This window comes from Lepidothrix coronata, unplaced genomic scaffold (genome assembly GCF_001604755.1).
Source record: "Lepidothrix coronata isolate B3197 unplaced genomic scaffold, Lepidothrix_coronata-1.0 Scaffold306, whole genome shotgun sequence".
Classification (NCBI taxonomy): domain Eukaryota; kingdom Metazoa; phylum Chordata; class Aves; order Passeriformes; family Pipridae; genus Lepidothrix; species Lepidothrix coronata.
The window spans coordinates 126,309-153,869 of NW_016690486.1; the positions used below are offsets into that span (position 1 = coordinate 126,309).

At 41.1% G+C, this 27,561-nt stretch overlaps 1 protein-coding gene across 6 annotated transcripts; it reads left to right on the top strand.

Moving 5' to 3' along the window:
- Nucleotides 1–77: 77 nt before the first annotated feature.
- On the top strand, nt 78–27,306 carry KIAA1143 (KIAA1143 ortholog). 6 transcript variants are annotated; one of them, XM_017837594.1, is made up of 5 exons: nt 78–240; nt 2,257–2,416; nt 9,976–10,058; nt 21,530–21,598; nt 27,174–27,306. In XM_017837594.1, the coding sequence occupies exons 1-5, from the start codon at nt 133–135 to the stop codon at nt 27,252–27,254; spliced, it is 501 nt and encodes a 166-aa protein (XP_017693083.1). In that variant the 5' UTR covers nt 78–132; the 3' UTR covers nt 27,255–27,306. The 6 variants fall into 6 exon arrangements, with proteins under 6 accessions (XP_017693083.1, XP_017693085.1, XP_017693089.1 ...); XM_017837596.1 differs by lacking the exon at nt 21,530–21,598; XM_017837600.1 differs by lacking the exons at nt 21,530–21,598; nt 27,174–27,306 and adding an exon at nt 20,509–20,535.
- Nucleotides 27,307–27,561: the final 255 nt, after the last annotated feature.

Sequence of the window (27,561 nt, forward strand, 5' to 3'; positions counted from 1 at the left end):
CTCCCTTCTCCGTCGCCATTGGCTGAGAGTGCCCCCGCCCCGTGACGTACCGGGGCATTCCGGAAGTGGGGCGGGTCTGTCGTGGGCGCCCGGAAGCGCGGGGATGCCCCGGGGGGGGCGCGGGCGGCCGCCATGAGCAAGAGGAATCAGGTCTCCTACGTGCGGCCGGCCGAGCCCGCCTTCCTCAGCCGCTTCAAGCGGCAGGTCGGGTATCGGGAGGGCCCCACGGTGGACACCAAGGTAACGCCCTGCCCCGGGGGTGGGAAGGGGCAGCGCCCGCTTCACGGCGCTTCCTGAGCTGTGATACCCACCCCCGTCGTGGGCGGTGCGGAAGCAGCGCTCCAGGGCTTTGTCCCTGTAGGGCAGTTGTTACTCTCTTAAAAATGACTGAAATAGGCCTTGTAACTTGTCTTTGCTTCTGTGTTGGCGGTTCTAAACAACAGCGAGACGTCGCAGTGCCCCCCTGGGCATTGCTGCCGTGGTGGCCTTGCAGGACAGACAGTTCCTGCCTGTCAGTGCCCGAGGGGCCCGTGGGGCTGCATGGAAAACAGCCGTGGTGTCCGAAGTTGAACTGGCCCTTACAAAGCCTAGGCGGGAAAGGGGGAAAAAAAGTGTTCTAAGAATATAGTTAAAAAAAATAAAATGTGTTGGACAGGAGTTAACATGAGTTCAAACTGAAAGAGGGGAGATTTAGATTAGATATACGGGAAAAATTCTTCACTGTGAGGAGGGTGAGACAGTGGAACAGGTTGCCCAGACAAGCTCTGGATGCCCCATCCCCGGAAGTGCTTAAGGCCGGGCTGGATGGGGCTTTGATCAATCTGGTCTAGTGGAAGGTATCCCTGCCCATGGCAGGGTGTTGGAACTGGATGATCTTTAATTTCCTTTTCAACCCAAACATAGGTTAATGGTCACAAACTGTGGTGTGATGGCCAGGAAGGCATGGTAGGGGCAACAGAGTTTGACCTAGCTTGTTAAAAGGCAGCCTTTCTGAGGCACATTTTTCTTCTGTTTCCAAGGTGTTTTTTGCATGTGTTTCCCTCTAGGATTTTACAGGATGCCTTAAGAAATTAGCCCATCATTCTGGTAGTATAGCACATGTAAAGTTGTTTTTCTTTGATGACTAAAGAAATTTAAACTTAAGCTATGGAAGTGCTGTTTGTGGAGTTCTGTTTTTACCTAGTTGTACTCGCACAAATGTTTGCATGATCCCACCCTGAGCTGTATGTAGCCAAAACTAACCTAGTGAGAAAAGCCCTCTTCCCAGTGGCCCATTGTCATGGCCTGGATTTGAATTGTGTTTGTGCCACAGTGGATATACAAGTTGATTGTGAAAATAGCTTCTATTACAAGCAGTGTATTGATTTTCACCACTGATTCCATTTACCTGTATTGCCTTTTAAGCTTCAACTCTAGTATATTTTGGATCTTGAACTGAAGAGGCCCTTATCACCTAACCTCTCCAGGCTGATCAGTAAAGTAATAGTCACAATGATTTATTAAAAAAAAGTTAATTATGAGCTAGAATATCAGATAAAAGTATGCCTTTAATAAATTTAGTACAAACTGTTTCACTTCACTAGAAAGATTGTGTTTTGTCTGTCTCTTAGTAAATTCAGTAGATTACGGTAATACTCTCTATTCTTCCTTATAAAATGAAGTTTTCATTTCCTCTTATATTGCCAAACTTTAGGTTTGTTGCACTGAGGTTTCCAAGACAGAAAGTTTGTTTTTATAAAATTTTATCCCAAATGATTCTGTCTCAGAGCACAAGTTTGAGAGAGTGGAAACAGGAGCATGATCTTCCTTGTGTCAGTGCTGCTTGCAGTGATTTGCATAGGCAGCTTTGATAGCCCAGCCACCATGGTCCCACATTTCCCTTTGGGCTGTTTGGAGCACAGCTCAGAAGGTTCAAAGGGACCCCTGCATTTAAGATTTCCTTAGTGTTGTGTGGCAGACAGTGCTTGTACAGTGATGATAATGAACAAAAGGCTTTTCTTACCTTCCAAGTTCCTTTGGTCTTTAATTGAAGGAGCCCATGCTCCCATGCTGCTTTTTTTCAATGGGATGCTATGTCTCAGTGATGGAATTCGAGTGCCATTTGGACAACGTGAGTTGGGAGGGCCTGGCACTGACAGCTGTCAGAGAGTCTCCCCACTAACCTTTCTGCAAAAGTGAGGCCAAAGAGAACTGGCCCACCCTTAGCGGTTGTGATGTGGAGTGGTGATCAGAATTGCTTTTATTTCCCTTTCCTAGAGAGAGCAGCTTCCCCTTGCAGATGATGATAGTGACAATGGCAGTGACAAGGAAGATGAGCAGCCTCAAGTGGTAACACTGAAGAAAGGAGACTTGACTGCTGAAGAAGCAATGAAAATTAAACAGCAAATCAAAGAGGCCTTAAAGTCAAATGAATCAGGTGAGTTTCAAACTACTAACTTCTTGCTTTGTGTAGTCAAAGAGATATAACCCATGAAAGGGAACATGATATTTGCTCAGTTTTCTACTGTTTAATATTACCTTTGATTAGTTGTTCTGAATTTTTCAGCTAAATAATTTGCACTTGTGATTCCTAATCTCAAGTCATTGAGTACATATATTCAAACTGTCTGGCTTTTAATAATATTGCAGTTCTGTGCTTCTTGATTGTGCAACATCCTACGTCCAAATACCACCCTAAATTAATTTTTTTGTTGTTGTTATAGCATGTCATTGTCCTGGTACACAGTCTTCTGACATCACCTGTGATAATTTTTGAACTCATTAATTTGCTCAGCCAGATTTGACAGTGGAATTGATGTCCTAAAGATAATTGTCTGAGTTCATGAAAGAAAGTGTATGGGCAGAAGGAGGAATCTCAAGTCAGTGCTTCAGTGGAAGGAATGGCAGATGTGTATGTTTGGGAACGTGTTCACTTTGCTGGTCCATGTTATTACTTGTTATTAATCAACCCCTGTATGTGTTGTGACTTGCAAATATGTTAAGCAAAACTGAACAGATGATAAAATAGTGCAAGGTACAGAAAAAAATGTTTCTTTTCTACAAAGAATTAGACAGAAAGGAAAGATGGAAGTGGTGTGAGAAGGGTTGCTGCAGTTTGTCCATGCGTGAAACTACAGCTGATGAATACAGTTATGTTAAGAATTTCTGGCAGTATTCATCATTCAGATAGGGTTGACATAAGTCCTTTGAGTGTCCAGAAACTTCAATCATCACACAGGGTGTGATGAAATGTAGCTTTATTTTTTGCTGACAGAAGACTTGACAGATTGAATGTGGCTATTACTGTCTTTACTGGAAATGTCTTGGCAATTAAGAATATAGGACTGGAACCTCACAAGTATTAAAAAAAGGGTGATTCATAGAAACTGTAGACCTCTCCTGTGGTTAGCCATTGTGGCTATTTGCAAAAGCTGTAAATTGAATTTAGAGCACACTGAGAGGCCTAGCACAAGCTATCAATATGACATCCTTAGCTTCTCTCTTTTTCTGCCATTTGTATTTGAAAATTCAGGTTTGTGCTGTCACTATGTAGAAGCATGTGTTAAGATTTAAATGGTATAAATGAAGAATTCAAATAACAGTAGTGGGAGAGAATACATTGAGAATCTTACATTTTTTGAAAAGCAGATTGATGAAAAATCTTATATTTTAATAGTGTAGGTTAGCTTGAAACCAAATAAAACTGCATCTGATTTTTTTCAGCAGGTAGATGTGTATATCTAAATGTTAGGCCTAAACAGACAGTGAACTATGGGCTGTGTTTATGTGATTTGAACTGCTCTGAGAATATATATTCGGCTTCAGGCTTCCTTCCTGGTCTCTTGTTACTGAAGTGTAGTGCATAGAGGTGTTTGGTGTTGCAGTTTGTAAAGTCGTCACACGATTTCTTTTCACCCTCCTAGTATTGGCAGAAATGTCAACCTATTGGAAAGAAGTGGAATGGTTCTTTCTGAGAATTGGTTTCCTTTTCATATAAGCAACTTGAACTTTGAATGATCACAGTTGGAGGAAAAACGATTTTGTAAGGCTGGGCAAAAAGAAGTAGTTGTCCATGAGAATCTATTGAGATGGAGTCCATGCTGTGCAAAAAGTCCAAAGGAGCTGCCAACCTGAATACACACTATGAAATGGAAGTGTATTTGAATAGAGTGTCTGAACTTATTTGGTGGAAAAAGACATTCCTAAGACATAATTATGTGTAGTGAGGATGGTAGTATTGAGTCCCTATAGGCCTGTGGCACCTCTGCTTATTACCCCTTCAGCCCTTCAGTAATAACTTGCATTTGGAGCTAAAAATCCATAGTAGTAGGTAGCAGGAGTGTTGGAGACTGCTGCCCTCTGTTCTACGTTATTGTGTTCCTAGTCATTCATCTACTTTTGCTGTTAATACGAGGTCTTGGCCTCCTTTTTTCTTTTTATGGCTTATGGGAATAAACAGGGTAAGTGCTACTATGTTGCTCTGCTATGGAGAGGACCTGGTGTGAAATTTTCAGTGAAGGAAAGTGCGGGTGACTCTGCTACAGCTTCCCGAAGGCTTTTTTGAGTCTTGGGCCAATTTTGCACTGTCAGTCTGACCTCTAGATTTAAATTCTGATTTCTACCTGAAGGCAGGTATTTAGACAGCTGGTTTCTTCCAGTTTAATAAAGAGAGTTTTGAGTAATGTGTGAATATCTTTTATTTTTTTGGCTGTCAATTCTGAAAATGAGAAGTATAAAGAAAGTTTGGTGCTGCATGATTTGATTGCATTTCATATTACTTTGATTTTTATCCCAGAGTTGAAAGTGAAATTAATGTAGTGTCTCCTAGACCATAATATATAGCCCCAAGTCAGATCATTGGTGAAATTACATGAAGCTGAAATGGTAATAGGGAAGTAAATTTCTTAATTGATAATCTTCCTTTCCAGCATGCATCAATGCTGAGGCACCTTGGTAGATCCTAAGAAATGTGCTACTAACTAAATATCTGTTATGAATACAAATTGTTAGTCTTTCAAAACACAGAAGGTACTCAGTTTTGAGGTTCTGCTCTCTTTTCTTTTTTATCTGTAGTGGTTGTCTTCATCTGAAGGACCTTGTCTTCAGGCTTTGTACTGAGATATTATTCTTGGATTTTCCGTATCTCATTTACATCCTTTCTCCTTCATTTTCTTCTATAACCATTTTGACATGGCTCATGGCTGCACTTTTTATTTCAGACACCAGTGGTTCCCATGACTTGCGTTTTCTTTTACAGATGAATAACACTTCTGCATTAATTTGGTAAAACCAGTTGATTAATGTCCAAGCTGCACTTAGTTGCCTTCTAAGGCAGAACAAAAGTCTAGTGAAGTTTTTCTGTTGGCTTTTGAAGTATAGTCACAGGGATTTTTTTTTTTAGGGCTGAACCTTTCCTATATGAGAAGACACCCTTCGGTATTGAAATATTTTTCTCCATGGAGCACAGACTCAGAGGCTTTTTAAAAAGAAGTTGTCTGTTTATCAACAGTAATTTTACTTTATGTTTTATGCATAATTTTATAAATTGTTGCTGTTGGTTCAGAGACAAAGAAAAGCAGCCTTATGAGAAATTAAATTTTCACAAAAGAAAATATGTCAATTAGTGCTAGTTTATCCTAGCATTCATTGCAGCTTATGAAATTGATTTTTTTCTACTGCTTTTCTAGTTCATCTGGCCTCTTGGACACTCTGATACATGCAAATGACCAAATTTGGCAAAAAGTGTCCTTGTTCAAAGCCTTGTAATATTACTCTTGTTTCATTCTGTGTGTTGGTGCTGGGGGAGGACAACAAGAGAGGGGAGAGGCAAGGAGAATACAGACTGTGGTGCCTTGGGCATTGGAGCTCTTTCTGATTCAGCACAAGCTGTTCTGATTAAGCAGCTGTTATATCAGATGCATACCACAGTGTTCATGCTACCCTGCATCATGTGAAATAGCAGGAACCTAAATCAAGGCTCATTTTATGGTATTTAAGTAACAAAAACTTTCCCAAGTGTTCTCAGAAACGATTGAGACTGACTACCAGAGCAAGACTGGCCTTTTTATCTTCATACCAGCAGTGTGCCAAATTCCTAAAGTAAATGCTTCCAAAGGCATGCATAAAGAAAGAACGGGTGGCCAGGAAGCACTAGAAGGAGCATCTGAAATGGCTGACCTGTACTTTCAACCTTAGAAACCATTAAGCAATGTACCAGGCTGTCATATTTTTTTTCCCAACCTTCTATCTGTGAGGAGACATACATGGTTTGTGCTGCTCCTCCTATTGTTCCTGACAGTTTAGTGGCATTTGTGTTTCCTGTTGTTGCCTCATTGACCCATGTGGACAGAAACAGCTGAAAAATGGTATTGCTGACTGCACAAATAACTACTAAATAAAAAGTACAGTAAACTGAAGAGTAGTGCCTCTTTTTCAGACCCTCATTTCTACTTCTCTTGTAATATATAGCTTCCAATTAAAAAAGAAGAAAATATTTTGTGACTTCATGGCTTCTTAAATTGTTGTCACTTGTGAAGTGAGTTTTCAGCTTAACCTCTGACTGTGCTTCTCTTGGTCAGCCAGTTTGTGATCCAGGTAAAAACAGCAAGGACTAAGAACAGTCAGAATTTGAACTGCTAGTGTATTTTTTTGACTCATTTATTAGAACTGGATTTTATTATTTCTCCTGCAATGCTTTTATGTGTTTGACTTTGTGTATTTCTGTATGTTTATCAGAAATCCTGTTTCTCATAATTTGTAATGCTGAAACAGTCTTTTATCAGGCCTCTTTTTTAAAAGGTACAAACACTGAGATTGTTTCTTCAGTCTTTTTTTTGCATTGCTTAATACAGGTCAGTTTTTTTGCAGGTCACTGATGCAAACCAAAAAGATAGCTGACACACAAGAGCATGGTAAAATCAGAAAGAATAAAGTGAAGTTCTTTTACCAGCTGGAAAAGACAATCTTAACAAATCAACACAAATTTCTTGAACTGCTACATCAAATTCTTTCAAAAAGTGTAGCCTATCTTTCTTCCTCTTTCCACGTGTTGCTAAGGTAAGGCCAGGCCTACTGTGTTTCCTCATCTACTTCATTCTTTGTCAAGCACTGCCAACTCACATAGCTCTATGAAGCTGGCCTGGGCTTCCTGCTGAAAGGAATGTCCTTGAGCATATAATGTAATTTTGACAGTGTTAAACCAGGCCAAGAGCTAAAATAATTTCCTTTGATGCAGAATGATCTGCAAATAGTATTGTGGCCCCGGAGGTCAGAGCTGAGCTAGTTGCCATTTTGGTGGAGTTTTTGAGCTTTGCTGTTTATGCACTTAGCTTATTAGGTGTTTAATTCATATTGCAAAGATGCTTATCAGTTTCTCCATCTAGTAGGCAAAATGGAATTATTTTGTGCAGTTCACAGCATGGGTAGCAGGACAGTTGTGAGTAAAAATGAAATTTCTGGCTTCTGTTTTTCCATGGATTATGAGTACATAGCTGTTTATCTGTTTTCTTTTGTGGATAATGCTTTCATTACCTTTTTAGGGGTTAAATTTTAAAATATACCCCTCTAAGAAAATATAGCAATCACTCATCCAATGAGGTGTGGTTTTTTTGCTCATGCTTATGCAGTAGCTGGTTGTCCTGTTTCCACAGCTGTAGGGGTGCTGTATGCAGTTTGCACACTGACACGTAGATAGTTGTGTCTGTGCGTACGTGGAGTTCTTATAGATACTTTTTTTTTTCCAGAATTTGGCTTGTATTGTGCCTTAGATCTTGTTTGTTAGATCTGTGTTTCCAAATAAACATTGTAGTTATGCAACAATTAGTAAGAAGAATTATTTGCTATTAAACTTCTGAGTCCAAAAATGGAGGATCAGCTTCTGAGAATAATGATACGTAGTGCATTTTGTTTCATTAAGTGTGATATACTTTCAGAAATAATTATATTTCCCTCCTGAAATTTACTGTAGGCACTTCCTGAACTTGTGCGGCATCTAAACACCTAGTGCATTTTGTTTCATTAAGTGTGATATACTTTCAGAAATAATTATATTTCCCTCCTGAAATTTACTGTAGGCACTTCCTGAACTTGTGCAGCATCTAAACACCTAAGCCTTCCGTGCAGAATTCATGATGAATCCATTCAACCTTATGAACCTCATTCTGTTCAAGTGGTTTTATACATTACACTGGCATGCCCATTTCAGTGCCTGAATGCAAGAAGTATGCTTTTCATATCTACAGTTTATTGTTGCTAGTAATTCCTCATAACTGTAATGCTTTTCTAATGCACCAAGGCTGAAATATTTTTCCCCAGAATTTGGTTAGTTGTTTTCTACATAGTAGTATTTTCTCATAAACTAATGTAGAATCATAGAATCAAGGAACTGTTAAGATTGGAAAAGACCTCTAAGATCCATTGAGTCCCAACTATTAACCTAGCACTGCCATGCTGCCACTAACCCATGTCCCTAAATGCCAGATCTCCATGTTTTTTGAATGCTGCAAGGGATGGTGATTCCACCACTTTCCTGGACTTGTTCCACTGCCTGACCACCTTCTCAGAAATTTTTCCTGATACACAATCTAAACCTCCCCAAGTGGCCATTTCTTGTCCTGTTGCTTGTTACTGGGGAGAAGAGACTGATCCCCGCCTGGCTACAACCTCCTTTCAGGTGGTTGCAGAGAGAGAGATAAGGTCTCCCTTGAGCCGCCATTTCTCCAGGCTGGACAACCCCAGCTCCCTGAGCTGCTCCTCAGGTCTCGTGCTCCAGCCCCTTCCCCACGTGCACCTTTTGGAAGTACACATTAGTTTTTTAAGCTAGGTTTCTTCTTAAAAAGGCTCTCTGAAACTTAAGGAATTCTAAGTGAAATTTGCTACTCAAGTTGATGTCTTCATTTGTAACACACAACCCTTAAGACACCAGATTTATTAGTTGTATTGTCTTGAGTATGCACTGTAGAGAATTTCAGCCAGTGCCATGTAGGTCACACACTGAAATGTTAGTCTTCTGCCATTGTGCTGATATACCAAGGAAAGGATTTGTGCTAAAGAGAAAAGATATTTATTGGTTATAATTAAAAAGCACATAATCATGTCAAACACATTTCTGTTGAATAATGAATTTCACAGAAGTAATTTAGTAAAAATATTTTGCATAGAACCTATGGCTCTTGAACATCCTGTCACATATACATTATAAAAATTGCAAACTACTGCAGCATAAGCCTTTGTGTCTGATTCATTTACAGTTATGCTTTCTTTTCCAGAAATACTGCCCTGATGCTGTTTCTTTGCAGTAGCTTTCCCCCTCTGCCTGATAATCATGAAAGGGACTTTTGTTTTTAAGATTGTTGTCTGCTTCTCTGCGTGTTCTAGAGCAAAATTGGCGAGTTGGAATAGTTTGTTGATTTTGCAGATACAAAGAAACCCTGAAGCTTTCATTTATTATGATATTAAAAGGGCAGTTTATGACCATGTGATCTTAGCTGTCTCAGCAGAACAGAATATATTAGAAGAAAAAAAAAAGCTTTTTCTTTTATACGTGCTATTTTGTTCTTTATAGAATACCATAATTCTGAAATAAGTGCATTTATTGTCATGAATTTTACAAATACTGAAGTGAGATTAGAGGATCCTATGAAGTTGTCCTCCCCACTTTGGTAAGTGGACGTGAATTGAGTGTGTTGGAAAAGCTCTACTGCCTACAGTCTCTTCTAAGTTAGAGCTCTGGTTAGTGAAAATCCATTTCTAACAGGAACTGCAGGAGGATTGTCTTAAAGGGCTGGTTGCCATGGAACAGGTGTGTGCATATGGAGGACATTCATAGACATACATTTGGTCTTTGTGACCAAAATGTACATTTTCATGATTGTTGTATTCTTTTGGGGGTCTCGCTGATCTTGGTTCAAGATCATAGTGGTTCAAGGTAATAGTGAAGGTCTGTAAATATTTGTGAGCATGTGCAGATGAGTTCTGATTTTACTGTCTTTATTACAGATGATGAACCAGAGCCTGCTGATGGAAAAATTATGTTCAGGAAACCAGCCAAACGTTCATCAGAGAAGTGTTTGGACTTCAATGTAAGTTCAAGTAAGAAGATGAAAGAAGCAAAGAAAACTAAGAGAGAAGCAACTACTTCTCAGAGTACAGCTAAGCAAGTAAAAAATAGCAGTCTTCTCTCATTTGATGATGAGGAAAATGATGATTAGGGGTTGTATTTTTTTATATTTTACTTGCCTTTCTAGAAATCTGAGTAACATTGAGGGCTTTCATAGGAATTGAAGCATGGTTGTGTGAGTATTCTCTTACTTTGTTATAGTCCAACTAGAGAAACATAGTATAAAATTAGCTAGAACTAAGTCTTTGCAGTTCAGCTGTAATTGTTTGAACAGTGTGTTATGTCTTTATTTTTAAAGAGAATTTAACCATGTATGTAAAAGCTATTTGAGGTCACAAACGACTAGCAAAATATACCTGTACATATGCAGCTTATGTAAATTTTCAGTCAATACATTTTAAAATGCCCTCCATTACTAAATATGTATTTCCTCTATCTTGAATACCATTAGTTGGCAGTTGTGTGGGTTTTACCTGTTATTGTTGAATTGACATACAAAAGAGGCAGACTTCATTTCTGTGGAAGAGAGACTGAAGTTTTCTGTCTCACAGCTTAACAAAAGTTTGCACAACCTTTGCACTTGCGGTTTGGCAGACTAGCTCTTTGCAGAGCATTGCAGTTGATAAAATCACTTAGTCCTAATCCTGTCTTTGGTGAATGCAGTCCAAGAAATGTCAAATTTGTTTGAATTGGTTGTAATAGCAAGATATAAAGATTTTGATTGTAGTTGATGATATCAACTAATGCAAAAGGAGCCTAAACCACTGGAGATTGTGCACTTCAGATTTGACACTGATGGGCTCAGTGGTTTGATGGTATTTTGGGCTTAAAGTATATTCGTTCCAGTTGGCTACCTATGTGTTCATAATTATTTGGGATCTCAGACAGCTTGTTTAAAAAGATGAATTTTATTTTTAAGCTGGGGAAAAGCATTATTTTATTCTTCAAGTAGGAAGTTTTAAACAGGAAATTTAGGTCGGGAAACATTATAGCTGTGATACAAAGTTTTAAAATATTTTAGTTGCCAGTGTAAAGTACACTGAAAGTGACCATTTCAGCACCGTTTATGTAACAGAATGGTGAAATTCAAAATGACATTGAGAGCTGATGGGATTGGGGAGAATAAGGAATTGGAAATGGGACTAATGACTTCGAAATTATTTGGAAGTATGGTGTGTTCTGTAACCATATATAAGCAAGAACTGAGATTACTGCTGTTAAAGGGTTATGAAACCAGTTCTTCTGCTGTGTGACAGGACATTTGAAATTATTTGGCCTGTAAAGCTTCACTGAGGAGCAAATCTCAAGTTGCTGTGTGAAACAGCTGGTTTTAGTTTGTTCGTCTGGTATTAAACAATAAATTATGTTTTCTTTTAAGTGGTCCAAAGATATTTTAATAAAAATTTCAGTACATAACATGAGATTTTTTTTGTCACGTGACATTAAAACCTCCTGTAACTGCTACCTGTCTCTGTACATACCAGCTTACTGCAGCATAATATCATATACAAATCTGCATACTGTTTCACAGTATTTGTGTGAGTGCCTGTTACCCTTATTTTGAAAATGAATAGATCTGTTGTCCTTTCAGAAAATTGAAGCCAGACTTGTCAGTCATGGCTAGGCTTCGCAAATGAAGATTTGGGAAGGGCTCTACCCACATTTGTTACAGGCATACTGGTGGCTAAAAAGGCCAGTACGAGACAGGCACGTCCGGTTGCAAAAGGCACAGCAGAAAGACTCCTTAGGAGGTAAATTCTGCAGGGCACGATTCTTTCTGCATTGTCCTATAAATGGATATTAAAATCTTCTTGTAGCACTGGTCTCATATTAGAATTGCCAAAGAGGTGCAGTGTGACAACCTGACTATTCCCATGAGGACATGTTACATTTGTAAACACATAATTTGTCTGTATTCTGCATATATAAAAAAGAAGAGCAAACTTAGGAAGAAGAAGTACAGAACCAAAGGTTCCCAGGAGTTCATATTTCCATTTATTTTGTATACTTTAAACTTGTTTGAATCTATTAAATATATATATAGATTACACCCATGAGAAGTCTTGTAGCATTCCAGCATACCAAAGGAATATTTGGGCATATTTCAACAACTGAGTAAATACTCTCACTTGATGACAGTCATCTGAACGAATGAATTAACCACTGACTGCTTACTTAAACTTTTCTAGCTCTGTTCATCAGCACAGAAATGTACTTGCTTACATTTTTCTTGCACAGCCTGGAAGCTCTTCACTTTAGCTGTGAGGCAGTTTAGGAGACATGGCTATAAATGCTTGCCAAGGATCAGAGGGAATTTGGATTTGCCTTAAAATTATAGAGGGCCTCACAAATATGCAGCTAATTTGGCACGTTCAAAATGAGATTGGGATGTTGTTTGAATCTTACTAGTAATTGCATTTAAACAAAAATTAGCATTTTTAGGGAAAGATGTGGGAGACTGGAGTCCGGTAAAAAGAGGGTTATCTCAAAATATTGGGTGCAATACTTTTGTTTAATCATGCGTCTTGCCCTACAACTTCATGACAGATGTTTGGAATGCAAATAAATTAATTGGGTTTACTTGAGAGTAATATAATGGAAGGTATGTTGTTCTTCAGGCAACACAGCAGGGGAAAGAAAGGTGGATACAGAAACCCAATTTGTTTCCTTTATTCCAACTACGACTGTAGTGCTCTGACCAGGAGGAGACCTTTGTATTCATTGTATTTTACTCCCAGCTCACCTAACAATAACTGATTGGATATATTTATTAAGATGTGTGAGTGATGCACAAAAGCATTTTAGTCAGGTAGTCATGTAAAAATTCAGTGTTCTTAACATGACACACCAGGAAAATCACACACGCCATCAGCTCCCCGTGAAACCTGTGACTAAAGAGAACAATTACTCTTTCATTTAGGAAAGAAATGTGGAACTGTCTTAAGCAATCACTTCCTTAAGCAATGGATCATGGAAAAATTAATAATCACAAGAACTTTCTAATAAAGGGGAAACCAAAGTAAGTACATGGAACGTGAGGCTAGGACTGGAAAGGACAATTTTCCTGGGTTTTCCTTCTCTCTTGTTCTTCCCTCCCTCCATCCACAATCCTTTTCCCCTGCCACAGTGGTGAAGGTATATGTATTTATTTTCTCATGGGGCTTGCCCAGCTAAGTGTGAGAGAAGTGCTGAAGGAGCAAGGTGAGAGTAGCTGAGGCTTGTTGCCTGTTATGGGAATCTTGGTCAGATGTGGCCCATTACCTAATATAGGAACCTTGTACAGTTTTTATTAGTAAAATACTTGAAATTTCATGGTTCATTAATACTAAAACATTTATTGATGGGTGTTAGCTGAGCAGTAAGCTGGAACAAACCTGGTGAACTGTAGTAGCATTGCAGCAATAGATGCTTATAGTGGAGCCTTTTTACACTGCAGAGGTGCTTGGATGTCATTAGGAAAGGTGAGATGCTCTGTTACCTTCATTTCTTTTGAAGAAACAAGATCTTTCTCCAAATAATAGGAATCAAGGTGAATCATCAAGAATACTGCATTTTGAGATAGAACTGGAAGAACAGGGGACAGAATGACCAAGAAAACACATGTGGGGGCAGGTGGCCTTGGAGTTCATACCTTTGGTTGTATTTCTAGTCTGAAATAAAATGAAATTTGTTATACTGCAAGTGTACATTTAATTGGCCTAAAGAGGAAGGGATGAGTCAGAATTCTATTCTTATAGTTTTTGAGTCCAGCGCTTTTCCAAGAAATATCATTTGGAGGATCAAAGACTGTGTTTTGTAGACACTGAGCACAAGAAGCCTGTATTTAACTGTTTTAATTACACATTTTTTAAGTTTCATCACAGGACTTAATGTCCTTTTTTGCAGTGCTTCAGTATGTAATCCTGTTAGGAAGCTGCAGATTTATAATGAAGCAGGAAGTAGCAATGTCATCGTTTCAGCTGATTGTTTCCCTTCTGCTGTAGTGTATTAACTAAGTAATGCTTCACTTGGCTGTGCAGAGCCAATTGCATTCTCAAGGACATCAGGCATGCCTGAAGATGAGTCATTACCTTTTGTACAGCACAAGAGGAATGATATGCAGTCTCAGCAAGTGTTTGTCCATTGAAGTTGGTTAATAACCTATAGGCCTCTCCTGTGGCAAGATGCCATAAATCAATCCTTTGTGCATTCAGCAAACAGAAAGGCTGGTGTATCAGCTGCCTCCTCAGTATCATCCCTTTGTTCCCATTCCTAGAGCAAGATATTAGTCTGCAGAGACATTTTTCATGTCGTAGACCTCCCCTTCTGCCCCACTTCCTTGAGAGCATTCCGCAGGCAGCAGTCACAATGGTAGCCATTAAAACTGCTGGAGACACAGCACACATGAGTGACTGCAATCTCCTGCAGGCTTCCTCAAGATTTTGAGAACCTGTAAAATCTCAGAACCAGCCCCTGGAAAGTAACTTCCTCCCGGGGAAAATGAATGGGACCAGTCAGGAAAATAATACAAGATTGAATTCTATAGTGTTTACCCCATTATCACTTCTTATTTTTTGTTGGAGGTAAAGCAACAGCTGGCAAAAGCAGGTTTTTTCCTCTTATCAGGAGATGTAAAGTGGCTTTGGTGCCATTCCAACCCATATGGCAAAGGATTCCTTTTCCTTGACTCTTGTGGCCATCCACAGTGCTATGCCTGATTAGTTAAGGCCATGGGCAAGAGGGAACTACCTTGTAAGAGGCAGAAGTTATTAGAGGAAGGTGTTGTCAAACCTCTGTGGGGTAACGCTGATCACTGCACACTTTTAGTTTTGATATCATGAAAGAGTTGTTCCCTTAGGGACAGCACAGTAACAAAGAACTTTAAAAGGGCAGATTATAAAACTATGAGGAAAATGGTTAACAGCAGGCTGAAGGGCAAAGAGAAGTACTTAAAAACCATAGAGATCTGCCTGGAGGCTATTTAAGAACATTGTATTAGAGGCACAGATGGTTTGTATACCTCTGAGCAAAAACAGCACATGAGGAAGGATGAAACTCAGAGGGTTACGTGGGAGAAAAGCGTGAGTAGAGAAAGGTTGAAATGCATCCCTTAAAGATGACGACTCTCTGAATGACAGACTAGGGAATGTTACCAGGAGAGTGGAAAGAGTGGGAAAGTCAGTGCTAAGAAAAAGACTATAGCAGCTGCTGACTTTGGATCCCCAGGATGAAACACTGAAAAGATTGAGTCTAATAATGTCCAGGCCACTCTGCCTTTGAAAACTGGGCTACTCCAGATGAGACTTCTCCAGAAAAACGGATGTACTCTTAATCTCAGTTAGCTGGCACAAGCCAAAATCTTAATAAAGGAGTCTGCAGTTTTAATATGTGACCAGGCCAAATTTAAGAGTAAAGGAGTCCATTCAAACATAGTTTCTCTATGCTAGGACTTTATTTTCACCTTGCGTTATATTCAGCTCCAAAAATGTTTTTAATCTTTGCTGAAGAAGATAGAGATTAAAAAAATAAAACAGACCTAAAAACTCTAATTTTAGTAAAAGCAAAAACCCCTACATTTGTTCTGGTACAGCTTTGGGCTGAGAGGGAGACTATCTGATAAGGATGTAGTGAGGTTTGCAGGGCATTTTTACACCAATATGTAATTGTACAGATGCGAAATTTTGTTGTCGTATATCCGAGAATGAGAACACACTGATTATAAATTAGGCAGGGAACATTTCAAGTATCACAAACCTGATGATGTGTGCAAAAAGAGTCCCTGTGAAATCAATGAAAGTTATTTTCTGATTTAAAACCAAGGAAAAGCAGGGGAAGGTTAGAACAACTATTTTTGCAGTAAAACCTTCATGCACACAGTCTCATTGGGACTAGAGCCCTGGCATCTAGGCTGTTTTATTCTGCCCCGTTAAATTGAAACAAACAATTCAGCTGCCCGAGTCCCTTCTTTTCTCCTCTGACATGCCAACTATCTTGAGAGAAGAGATTAAGCATTGTTCTGATGAGTGCCACAGCAGCAGCAGCAGCTTTATAATTTAAGGGCTGCATAAAATTTATAGAGCACTGAGAAGAGCTTAAATCAATTTTATGATTTTCATAAATTATTTCAGGCAGATGATGTTTGTGTAAAAAACCAAGGATTTTTGAGCTGTTTAGCAAATGGACAACAACACTGAAAATAGAGATTTTCAAAGGCACCTGTGGGAATTATGCATCTGAGTTTGATGGGAGTTAGAAGACTTGTTCCTTTGAGCTACTTAGTGTTCCAATATAAATTTTAAATCATTCCAAATTGCTTAAAATACTTGGTAAAAATCAAAATTAGATGAGGGTCAAATTCAGAGCAATTAAAAAATTTCATTTAAATGCTTAATATGCTTTTTAACAGTGGATGGGTAACTTGTAATTCTATTTCAGGTGAAAAACCAATTTGGCAGCTCTGAGCTATAACATTTCATGAGTAATTTTCTGTATTTTAAGCTGCTTCAACTCCTCTAAACTGACATCATTGTGTTTCAGATTATTTCAGAATATACTAAACATGGTACTAATGGTAAGAACCATCGCTGAATTCCTCTATGCTGGATGGGCAACTTGGGCTAAATTATTTTCTGATGTTACTGCAGTGCTCTCAATGAAATGACACTGATAGATACATGAGCTCCTTACTAAACAAGGTAGTCTGAAGTGAGTGGGTTTAGATTCAAACAAGTTAAGTGTTGAACACTCCAGGATCTTGCCAGTGAATTCCTATAGCCAACAACATGCATAAATGATGGCAGCAACTGAATCAGTGGTCATTATTCTGCAAGAGGGGATTTGTGACTGCTGGGAATTAAACGCTGAACGCAGGCCACAGTGTGAGGAAAGCTAGTGCCATTTCAGCTTTAAAAATAATGTCATGGAGAAGAAACGTGAAATAATCTCACCCTATTTATTCTCTGCTTCAAACCTTAGCTGGAGTAATGTGTCTACTTTTGTGCACTACGCTTCAAAAAAGAAAGATGCAGTCCAGTTGGAAATCCAGCAGAAAGCATGACCTGTGAAGACAGATTGAAAGAACTTGAGAAAGGGGATGCAGGGAAAGGCATAAGAGTGTGCTACCAGTCTTCAGACATGTAAAGCTTGCTGCAAAGAGGAAAGTAATAAATTGTTCTCCGTGTCCACTGGGAATACAGAAAGAACTAATGGATTTAAATTGTGGCAAAGGAGATTTAAGGAAGGCATTACGACAGGCTTTCCATCTGTAACAGTAGTGAAATAGTGAAACAGATTGCCTGGGGAGTTGTGGATCTTCATTGCCAGACATTTTTAAGAACAGGTTAGACAAACTTCTGTCAGGAATGATTTGGGTATAATTGATCCTGCCTTAGGGCAGAGGGCTGGACTAGATGACCTTGCAAGGTCCCTTCCAGCCCTATTTTCTGTGGTTCTCTCATTAGGAAGGCTGATGTCATATTCCTAGGACCTTACCATTCCTTTTAAAAGCAAAAACATGCTATAGTGATGGCAAGAGTCAGATTGAAACTGACAGTATCTGGGAAAATTCAGAGCTTGAGGTTGATATCCCAGCCTTAATTATTAACACTCGAATGCGTGTAACACAGATGGACTTTTTGAACAACTAAATACTTAGGGGTTACAGAGCTATGAGTCTTTTGTCACCAGACTGTGATCTTTTTAATAGCATGAGAATTTGTCTCTTCTAAAGTGTATTAATCCTACATATTGCAACTTCTGTTTTTGTCATTTGAGCAAGTAGCCAGCAATGGTCTTTAGCATCTGACATATTCCAGGTGGGTCACTCTCATTTCACATGCCATCACACATTTGGCCACATGCTGTGCTTCCACTCACTTACTCCAAAGCTCATTCCTCTGCTACAATTTATCATGATGCCAGTGCTCAGCTTCATTATGTGGCCGAGTTTAAATAAACTAATACCGCTGCTAATGTGCTTGGTATCCATCTCTCCGTTCTCACATACTGGATATCCCTCCTGCTGCTTTCTGCTCACATGTTCTTTTATGCCTGTTGATAAATTTCATTTTCATCTGTCTTTTGCTGCTTTCCCTTCATGGTGTGCTTGTGTTACAAACTGCAGTTCAGCAGTTTAGCAGTTGGATTGCATCCAAATATTACCAAATGCCACATCTTTTAATATCAGGCAGAGCAGCTTGAATTTTCTTCCTTGGAGTGCTGTAAAAGACACACTGACATGTTTTCTGTGCAAATGCCAAAAAAAAAAAAAAAAAAAAAGTTTAACAAAAGATGGAGGGGTGTGAAGCAAGCTGAAAAGCCTGCATTCCCAGAATTTTCTATTTTCCCTGATTTCAGGATTTAGTTCATGACCCAGCTGCTGAGCTATGAAACTGTGGAACTATGTCGGTTTCTAGCAGCCAAGAATTTGCTGTTGTCACTCTTGTGACTGGTAATACCTTCATGTTCAGCAGTATGACTCCATATGTTCTTCTCCCCAAAGGCCATGCCTGGACATAGATGATCAAGTATTGCCAAGGCCTTGGGTTCTAAACAATTCTATGTCAAACCATGAAGTGGGGTTATAACATATATATATATATATATATATATAAACATACATGTGTGTGTATATATATATATGTATATATGCATATATTATATATATGAGTTTGAATTTATCACAGAATCACAGAATCAACTAGGTTGGAAAAGACCTTTGAGATCCCTTAGTCCAACCTTTGACCTAACACCACCTTGTCAACTACACCGTGGCACTAAGTGCCACATCCAGTCTCTTCTTAAATACGTCCAGGGACAGTGAATCCACTACCTCCCTGGGCAGCCCATTCCAGTGTCCAATCACTCTGTCTGTAAAGAACTTTTTTCTAATGTCCAACCTAAACCTCCCCAACACAGCTTAAGACTGTGCCCTCTTGTCCTACTGTTGATTGCCTGGGAGAAGAGATTGACCCTCATTTGACTACAACCTCCTTTCAGGTAGTTGTAGAGATCAATAAAGTCTCCCCTGAGCCTCCTCTTCTCCAGGCTGAACAGCCCCAGCTCCCTCAGCCGCTCCTCATAGGGCCTGTGCTCCAGTCCCTTCACCAGCCGTGTTGCCCATTGGACCTGCTCCAGCACCTCAACATCCTTCCTAAACTGAGGGGCCCAGAACTGGACACAGTACTCAAGGTGCAGCCTCACCAGTGCCAAGTAAAGGGGAGGAATGACTTCCCTGGTCCTGCTGCCACACTATTCCTAATACAAGCCAGGATGCCATTGGCCTTCTTGGCTACCTGGGCAAACTGCTGGCTTATGTTCAGCTTCCTGTCAGTCAGATCCCCCAAGTCCCTCTCTGCCTGGCTGCTCTCCAGCCACTCTGGCTGCAGCCTGTAGTGCTGCATGGGGTTGTTGTGGCCAAAGTGCAGGACCCTTCAGCATTCATGGCTTTTGAGCTTTTCTTTACAGATACATGGAGAATAGAAACTAAAGTAAAACTAAAACCAAAACCAGAATAAAACTGGGTGTTTTGCATAATCACATAATGCTTCCAGAAGCTGAGACTTGAAAAAAAACAGCATTACTGTGAAATCTGGTAGTGTTATGACTGGATATTTGTCCATTAAATTGTTTAGCAGTGGATGCTATCAGTTGTTTTTCATAATGGTGAAATGCTTGTCAGGATGCTTTGAGACACCCATTGCTGTATGTATCTTTGGTATTTCCATGTTACAGACTGATCATATGCACTGGAGCTGTGGGTACTGCATGTGGCTTGCCGCAGGGGACTTCCCTTAATTGCCTTGTGCTTTGAGTAAGAGTCCAGAGCAGCTTTTGCCATGTTTGTTCATCTGCTTTGCTCAAGACTTGTATTTCACCTGTTTTGGTGATAGATGGACCAACTGCACAGATACTCTGGCACATCCAGGTCACAGCTGCATTCCTTGCCCTTGTGCATTCTGTGTGCGTATTCCCCAGCTTCTGCTGGGGGATAAAGTGCACCACCAGCACTCCAGAACCCACGTGCCCCCAGAGTTTCAACCTAAGGTGCATTGGCTCAGAACAGGCTTCTGTCTGAGGGCAGATTTCCCCCACGTCACTTGCTTCTACTTTGTGTTTTGCACTGCTCAAAACACTCCTTTTCTCTTCCCTGTGGGTACACTCTGTGGCAAGGGATCACTTGACCTTGAAATGTGGTTTCATTCATTTTGCCCATATTGAGCTTGAAAGGAAGGTAAGTCTTGTTATTCAGACACTGCAACTGTGATAATTTCCTGCTCCTATCAGATGTTTCCTGTGTAATACTGCTTCTTTATGTTCTGTTTTTCCTTATTGGCAGGTTTTGGTGGCAATGTTTTTGAATTGCAGGTCCCCCAGTGTATTTTTCCTTGCACTTCTTGGACCATGTGCTCTTTAGTTGTTCTTACCTCCTACAGCTCCAGCACTGAGACTAATACATCACTCTGCAAATCCTACTTGTGAGGAGGGAAGGGGCCTGTTCACTGCATCTCTTGAGCAGAACCAGTGTGAGTGAGCATTTGCCATGCAAGACTGTTTTTCAAAGTTTTTGCATCCTATTGTACTCCTGCAACCTCCTGTGTTGCCCTCTTTGCCCTCAGTTTTGGGTTGGCACATACAGAGGCCAAAAGTACCTGTGAATTGCACTCAACCAGTTTCCCCAGCTTCTCTGCACCTTTAAGGAGCTCAGAAAGTCCACAGTGGCTGCAACACCAGCTGAATTTGGGTTTTGAGTGAGTTAGAGACTTTTATGTATGGATGCAACCTTTTTTAAGGTACCTTTCAGCACTTAAGAGCCTCTGTAGGCTCTAATAAATAAATGCTTTTATCGAAGTGTTGATTTTAGTGCAGTCATTCAGTACAACACACACAAATACATACTCATGAATCTTTTGAGCTATGAGGTTTAGAAATCCAGTTCCTTGGTGATGTGTCATGAGTTTACAAGGCACCTACCCCGGTGGAGCCCTAATCTGTGCCACAGTGTCTGGGGTACTACTTTAGTGCAGAAAAATAATAGTAATTTGTAAATGAATCAGGGAGATTTTAAAATCAATTTTCTTCAGCAAACAGCAGTTGTTGAAATGGTTGTGGTTATCGCTGAGGACTGAGCATATAAAATGCTTTAAGTCAGAGAATTGGATTCTATAAACATGTAATTCTTTTATCAATAATTCTTATGAGCAGGCTTCTTTCTACACTCTCCCTTTTGCCAAAACTCTCCCCTCTATTATATACTGAGCTCATTTGCCTCCTGGATAGTTGCGGATTTGTTGGTATACAAATTAATTTTGTTATTGACTAGAACGAACATTTGGAGGATAAGAATGCCATTGCTATTCATACCTAAAAGTAATCAATACAGGTACAGAGGAATAAATATTTTCTAACCAAGTAAGCATCCTCTCCAACCTTATTTCGCCTTTCTAAAACCCACAGGACTGTATCCTGGCTCTTATGCTTGTGAACAAAGCAGTGAGAGGCAACAGTGTTTACCTCTTATCAAAGGTAAGAAACTTCTCTCCTGGTCTTGGGTCTTCCCATACTCAGAAGTCACTCACTCATAACAGTGTATATCTACCCTTTCACTGCAGTGGTGATAATTGTTTGTCTGTCATCAATTTATTACCTCCAACACAGTGGAGAAGAAATAAATCCCTGCTTGAAACACCTTGACATCTCCTTGGAAATGGCAGACAGCACTCTGTGGCTACAGAGTTTAAGAGAAAGGGTGTGAGGGGGATATTACGATGATGTGGTGTGATCTGCATCAGCCTGGGATCTGTCTGCGAAACGAGTATTATTAGCACATCAAAAGCAAAGTAAAGGGGAAAAAATAGCAAAAAAAAAAAGGTGGGGTTTGCCCTGTTCCTAGCCAATTCCACTGTCCAGTTCCAGCTGCTCCTGACCAAATCGTTGGTTCCATTTGGGGTGTTTCAGGCTTGTCTTGCCCAGAGACACCCAGGAGATATGCGCTCCCTTGTAGCCAGATTGTGCCTTAATTTAAGCCTGAAATCAGCCGGGGGCGAACAAAGCGTCAGAAATGAATTTTGCGTCTCTTCAGCTAGCGGGTCCTTTCAGAGGGTTTGCAGAGGAAATGTCGGAGTGCGAGGGAGGAGGCCGTCCCGCCGCTCGGGCGAGCCCGGCTTCCCGTCACGGATGGGCTCGCTCCTTCCCGGCGCTTCCTCCAGCCGACAGCAGGTGGCGGCCGCGCCTCAGGCTCGGGGCGCGGGGCCGGGCCGGTCCCTCCCGGGGCTGTCTCCGGCTCCGCCGCTGCGCATTCCCGGCCCCTGGCGCCCCCGCAGCGCTCGGCGGCGCTGCCCGCCCGCGGCACCCGCCCCGCGGCCTGCGCCCTCCGCCCTGCCCCGCCCGCCCCTCCGCCGCGGCGGGGAGGCAGCGCCAGGCTCCTCGGGGCTGCTGGCATGTGGCGCAGGGATGGGGCTTGGCGGGTTGTTTTGTTTATTTTTCCTTATTTCTCCCTGTCTTCCCTTTTCCTCCTTCCCTCGTCCGACTTCTGCGTATCTAGGGTAACATTTGCTGCTCGGGTTTGTGTTTAATTCGGGATGAGTGAGGAGCAAAGTGCTGCGAGGGGCAAGATAGAACAATACTGTTCTTCGGTGTTCTTGGGTTCACAGAATCACAGAATGTTCTGAGTTTGAAGGGGCTGATAAGGATCATTGAGTCCAACTGCTGGCCCAGCACAGAACCATCCCTAGGAGTCACACCATGTGCCCCAGAGCATTGTCCGAACGCTTCTTGAACTCTGTCAGGCTGGATGCTGTGATCACTTCCCTGGGGAGTTATTCCAGTGCCCAACCCTGCTCTGGGTGAAGAACCTTTTTCTGATATCCAACCTAAACCTCCCGAGACAAGTTCAAGTCATTCCTTCAGATCCTGTCACTGTTTGTCAGTGGTGGTACTTGTTCGGGACTGCCTTTGGTGCTCCCAGACACTGTGTTGGCTCCTGCCTGCACTGTGCCATCCTAGGCAAGTGGGAGCTGGAGCCCAGGGTGCCCAGCTGAGAGCCTCAGGGCCTCAAGGCTGGCCAGCCCCAGGGTGAGGGTGGGAACAGAGTGAGGGATAAGGTACACCAGGGCTTGCACGCTGCTCTGACTGTGGCCACTGACTGCCACAACCTAGGATTAGTGACCTAACTGATGGGCAATGCAGACAGGCCTCTTGTGTTGGTTGGGGATGGGTGGGAGATTAACTGCAAAGAGTATGGGAGACTGCCTGTGGAGCACCCAAAAATAGACCAAAAGCAAAGCTGAGCAAGACAGCCATAAAATTCAATTAAGAAGAAACAGTGGAAAAAATTCCTCTTTCCAATGGAGGGTACTGCTTTTGGGCTGTCTTACAATCAGTATACACAGAGATGGAAGCTTAGTTAAGTGAAAGTCTCCACTGCCCTGACCTGCCATCTATTCACATTATTTATCACTTATTTCCCAGCACAGACGTGCCCAGAATTTTATTAAGCAGAACAAACTGGAGTTGAATATTTAGGCTGAAGTGCAATTGGTAATGCAAAAGGAGTGGCCCTAGTAAGATGTGATTTCTAATATGCCATAAAGTGCAGAAGAGTTCAGGTCAATTAATCAATATTTGTGGAATTGCAGAGTAAAATTTCCAGCTACTGGATGTTTGATACCTGAGTATTTAATCATTAGACCACTGAGCCTGTATGCATAGGTGATGTCGTAGAAAGGCAGTATGTGCTGGAGACATAAAGTCATTCTGGAAGTGATAAGGTTTTCTGATATCTTGAATTTGACCTCTTATGGGAATAGGATCCAGGCACAGTTCAGGTGATGAAACTTGCACAATATGATAAGGAACAGGAGCTCATTTAAATGAATCTACCATTTAGTGGCTGCCTGACAGAGTTTCTCCGGAGTGCCAGTCTCCTCTTTTTCGAATGAGAACAGTAAGATAGCTGTCCTTTGCAAAACAGGATGAAACCTGCTGGTGAGCATTTTCACGTGCTGTTTTCTCTTTGTTTTGTAATTGTAATTTTTAAACAGAAGTGAGCAGCCACTGAGATTTTGAGCCGAACACTTAGGAATGTAGGCATAAGTGGAAAGCCAGTCCTATGTCCACAAGGTCCACCTTTCCTTCTTAAAATATCAATTCCATACCTTTGAATGCTTTTTGGAGACATCTGTAGACTCAACTGGATAGAACCAAGGGATGAACAAGTAATTTTACTTTTCAAGCAAATAAATACATCTGTATTATTAAACATGAATGTTTGAAGTTAAGCATCAAAAATCGTTTTTGACATCTGAGTATCTGATCCCTATACTCTCATTGGTTTTTTAGGTGCTAGCTTTTTAGCTTTCTGTGGCAAAGACCAGTCCTTTCTCTATGACAACTTCCAATTCCTTAGCGGTGTACCCAGTGCAGGGTGCAAGGAGGGTAAAGTAGACCATCTCACCTGCACTGGGGTTCCTTTGCTGCAGCAGAGCAGTTTCTTTAAGCACCATCTCTCTTGAGCATTTTGAGGCATTGAGCACAGCTTCCCCCGCCCTGCAGTTGGCTTCTATAGTTCTGCTGAGGGAGTTCCACCCAGACAACACTGAGACACATACCAAAGAGCAGGGAGAGAGGAGGAAGAAACATGGGTTTGTCTCTGGACACCTTTATTATGTCCTACCTGTATTTCCCTGCCACTGGGAAGCATAATTTCTGTATAGGATGTCTGTCTTCATCTGTGAGGGAGGGAGACAGAGGTAAGCCAGGCACCAAGACAGCAGAGCCATCACTGCTCATTATTCCTCATGAAGAATAGGACCTGTGGGAATAGCTATGCCATTGGCACTGAACCAGTGCAGGCTAGGGATGATGCCACAGCCACTGCGGTGAGATCTCACTTAAAGATGCAATTTTACCACTTTTCTTTCTCTGCCAGCCTGGGCGACTGCTCACCTTGCTTATACCTCTGATTGGCCTTTATACCACCATTGATGACAAGGTACTCCTAAGTGCAAATTATTACACATAAATGGGTATAAATATCTATTAAGAATTACAGAAAGTAATGCTACTGATAATTAAATTGGCAACCCTATCTGCCATGCAGCTGACCAGGGTTAGCTTCACTTTACTGCAGCAGCTGCATCCACACTGTCTTGAGGTGAAACTTAAGTTCCCCTTAAGTCAGAGAGGAGGTGATCCTGTAAGCCTAAGTCTTTGAAGCCGGGCCTCTTTACATGGCTAAGCACGTCCAACATGCTCTAATGCCAGCCAGTACACACGGGGAGCTGGGCCACAAGCTATCTGTGGGGGCAGCGGAGCTCTCAGTAACTAAAGCCACTCCAGAAGTTGCTCTTTCAGAGAGGTCCAGATGAAACAAGAGAGGCTGTTTACTAGATGTGAAATAAAGGTTTAAAAGCTCAGGCATCCTTTCTAATCTAGAGTGAGGGGGGTTCTGTTGGTTGTATTGTAGATATTGCTCTATTTCAGGAAGTCTGAGTGTGGGGCAGTTGTCCCCCCTCCCAGTGGGGGACTACAAACAGGTGCTAGGGTTTTATGACTATCCAGGCCTTCTCCGGTTGCTAAATGGGTGGGGGAATCCCTTCTAGATCCTGCCCAGCTGAGAAGGGGATTCCAGGGGGCTCCTGCTGTGGAAAAGGCTGACAATCCAGCTCTGCTCTAATTATAGCATCAGAAGGAGGCAATATTAGAGGTACGGATGATGGAGGGTATTTACTATCCTGCTCCTTTCTCCAGGAGGCACTTTTTGTTCTTTGCACCCAGTTTTAGCACCACAGGAGTATTGAATGCTCAAGAGTTCTTGGTGCTTAAACCAAAAATGAAACAAAGAGTGAGAGTATTGATTCTGTTTTTTGTATAACAGTCTCCACCCTTCAAACTCTGGGATAAGTGTTTGCAGAATGAGACCCTTCAGTGAAATACACGCTTTGAATTTCAAGCCCAAACTTCTCCCACCATATGCAAAGACTTTGTTATCACACAGATCCTTGTCATCACATCTGCTTGATCAAAGCGTTCCTGGACAGAAAGTGGGGGTTGCAATTGCCAAGCAGGAAAAAAAAATAGTAGCTCTATGCCTTACCCAAGCCCGTTGTTGTTCTTATGGCTGCACTCACAATAGCTGCCGCCTTTCCTCGCAAAGCCAGAGTTTAACACCTTTGTTTACCAAAGCTCCAGTTAACCAAAGCTCCAGTCCTCTGCAGGAGGTGATACAGAAAAGCAAGAGTCTCTCTTACCTTATTCAAACAGAGTCCCAGGGTTTCTGAAGAATGTACAGGAAGCCCTGTCTAGGAATCGTTATTCCCACTATCCCTTGGCTGTTTTTCGAAACTTAATTTCATTTCATGGGGTTTTAAAATCCAAGTAGTCTTTCCCACATCCCTTTTCCTCCACACTGTGGTAATTAATTCCTGGACTATAAGCATTTGCACCAACCAAACATATCAGCAGGTTTGAAAAAATGAGACAGGTACTTTACATGTAATTAATTTAGTGATTTACTCAGTTGCTGATTCACGTGCATAACCTCAATTAACATTAATGGGAGTTATGTAGGCATGTCAAGGGCAGAATAGACCCCTAATAATCTAACATGGAATGTTATTACATTACTGCTGTAATTATATCCTGCACACACGTCATTTCTACTTTGCTTCATGAACTGTTCTTCAAATGTGGTGGCTACTCATCTATTATGCTGCATATGTTGATGCTGAGGTTACTCTAAGTGTTATCTTTTCTTCTTCATTGTTCTACTGCCTGTCCACAAGAGATACAGGGGGTTGAATAAATAACCAGCCAGTTGGTGTTTTTGCAAAGCTACAAGTTTTGGATTTTTTGAAGGTGATATTGAAAGCCAAACACAATCAAAAAACAACAAATCTCAGCAGAACAGCATATCATCTCTCATTCAGCTTTTTATTTTTATTCATTTTTAATTGGAATCTGAGCAAGCATGGCTGAAACACCTTTAGCCTCATGGTCAAAGAAAGTCACACGTACATGAATCATACCTCTGAAGAAGGTGTTGAAACAATTCTGCTCTTCTAGAGGATTTTTAGTCTTTGCTAAATACTTCTTTTTTCAGGGGAAAGAAAGAAGAGGAATGGTCCTATCCTGGTGCACCAGTTGGATATTCCTGGAAACTAAAGAAATTGAGAAAAACTAATCTAACTGATGAAAATAGGAATTTTCGGGTGATAAAGCTTTACACAGATGGCTCAGTCTGTTCTGTCTCTTGTTTTGTCCAGTGAAGTTGCTATATATGGACAACTGCTTTCTGGTTTTGGCTGTGGGATATATTTTGCCTCTGTGTTTGTACCACTGCTCTCTGAACTGTCACATGCATTTCAGTATTTTTGTCTCGAGGCTCCCTCCTGCACTTCTGAAGAAGATAAGGCCTAATACATTTCTGAGTGTGTGGGCTAGTGTTCAAACCTGTGTATTTGTAGTAGCATAGTATATCCCTGCAACTA

Coding starts and splice junctions, on each gene's coding strand:
- KIAA1143 (XM_017837594.1), top strand. CDS start 133: ATGAGCAAGAGGAATCAGGTCTCCTACGTGCGGCCGGCCGAGCCCGCC. Junction 241..2,256: donor GCCCCACGGTGGACACCAAG/GTAACGCCCTGC, acceptor TCCCTTTCCTAG/AGAGAGCAGCTTCCCCTTGC. Junction 10,059..21,529: donor AGAAGTGTTTGGACTTCAAT/GTAAGTTCAAGT, acceptor TAAAACCCACAG/GACTGTATCCTGGCTCTTAT.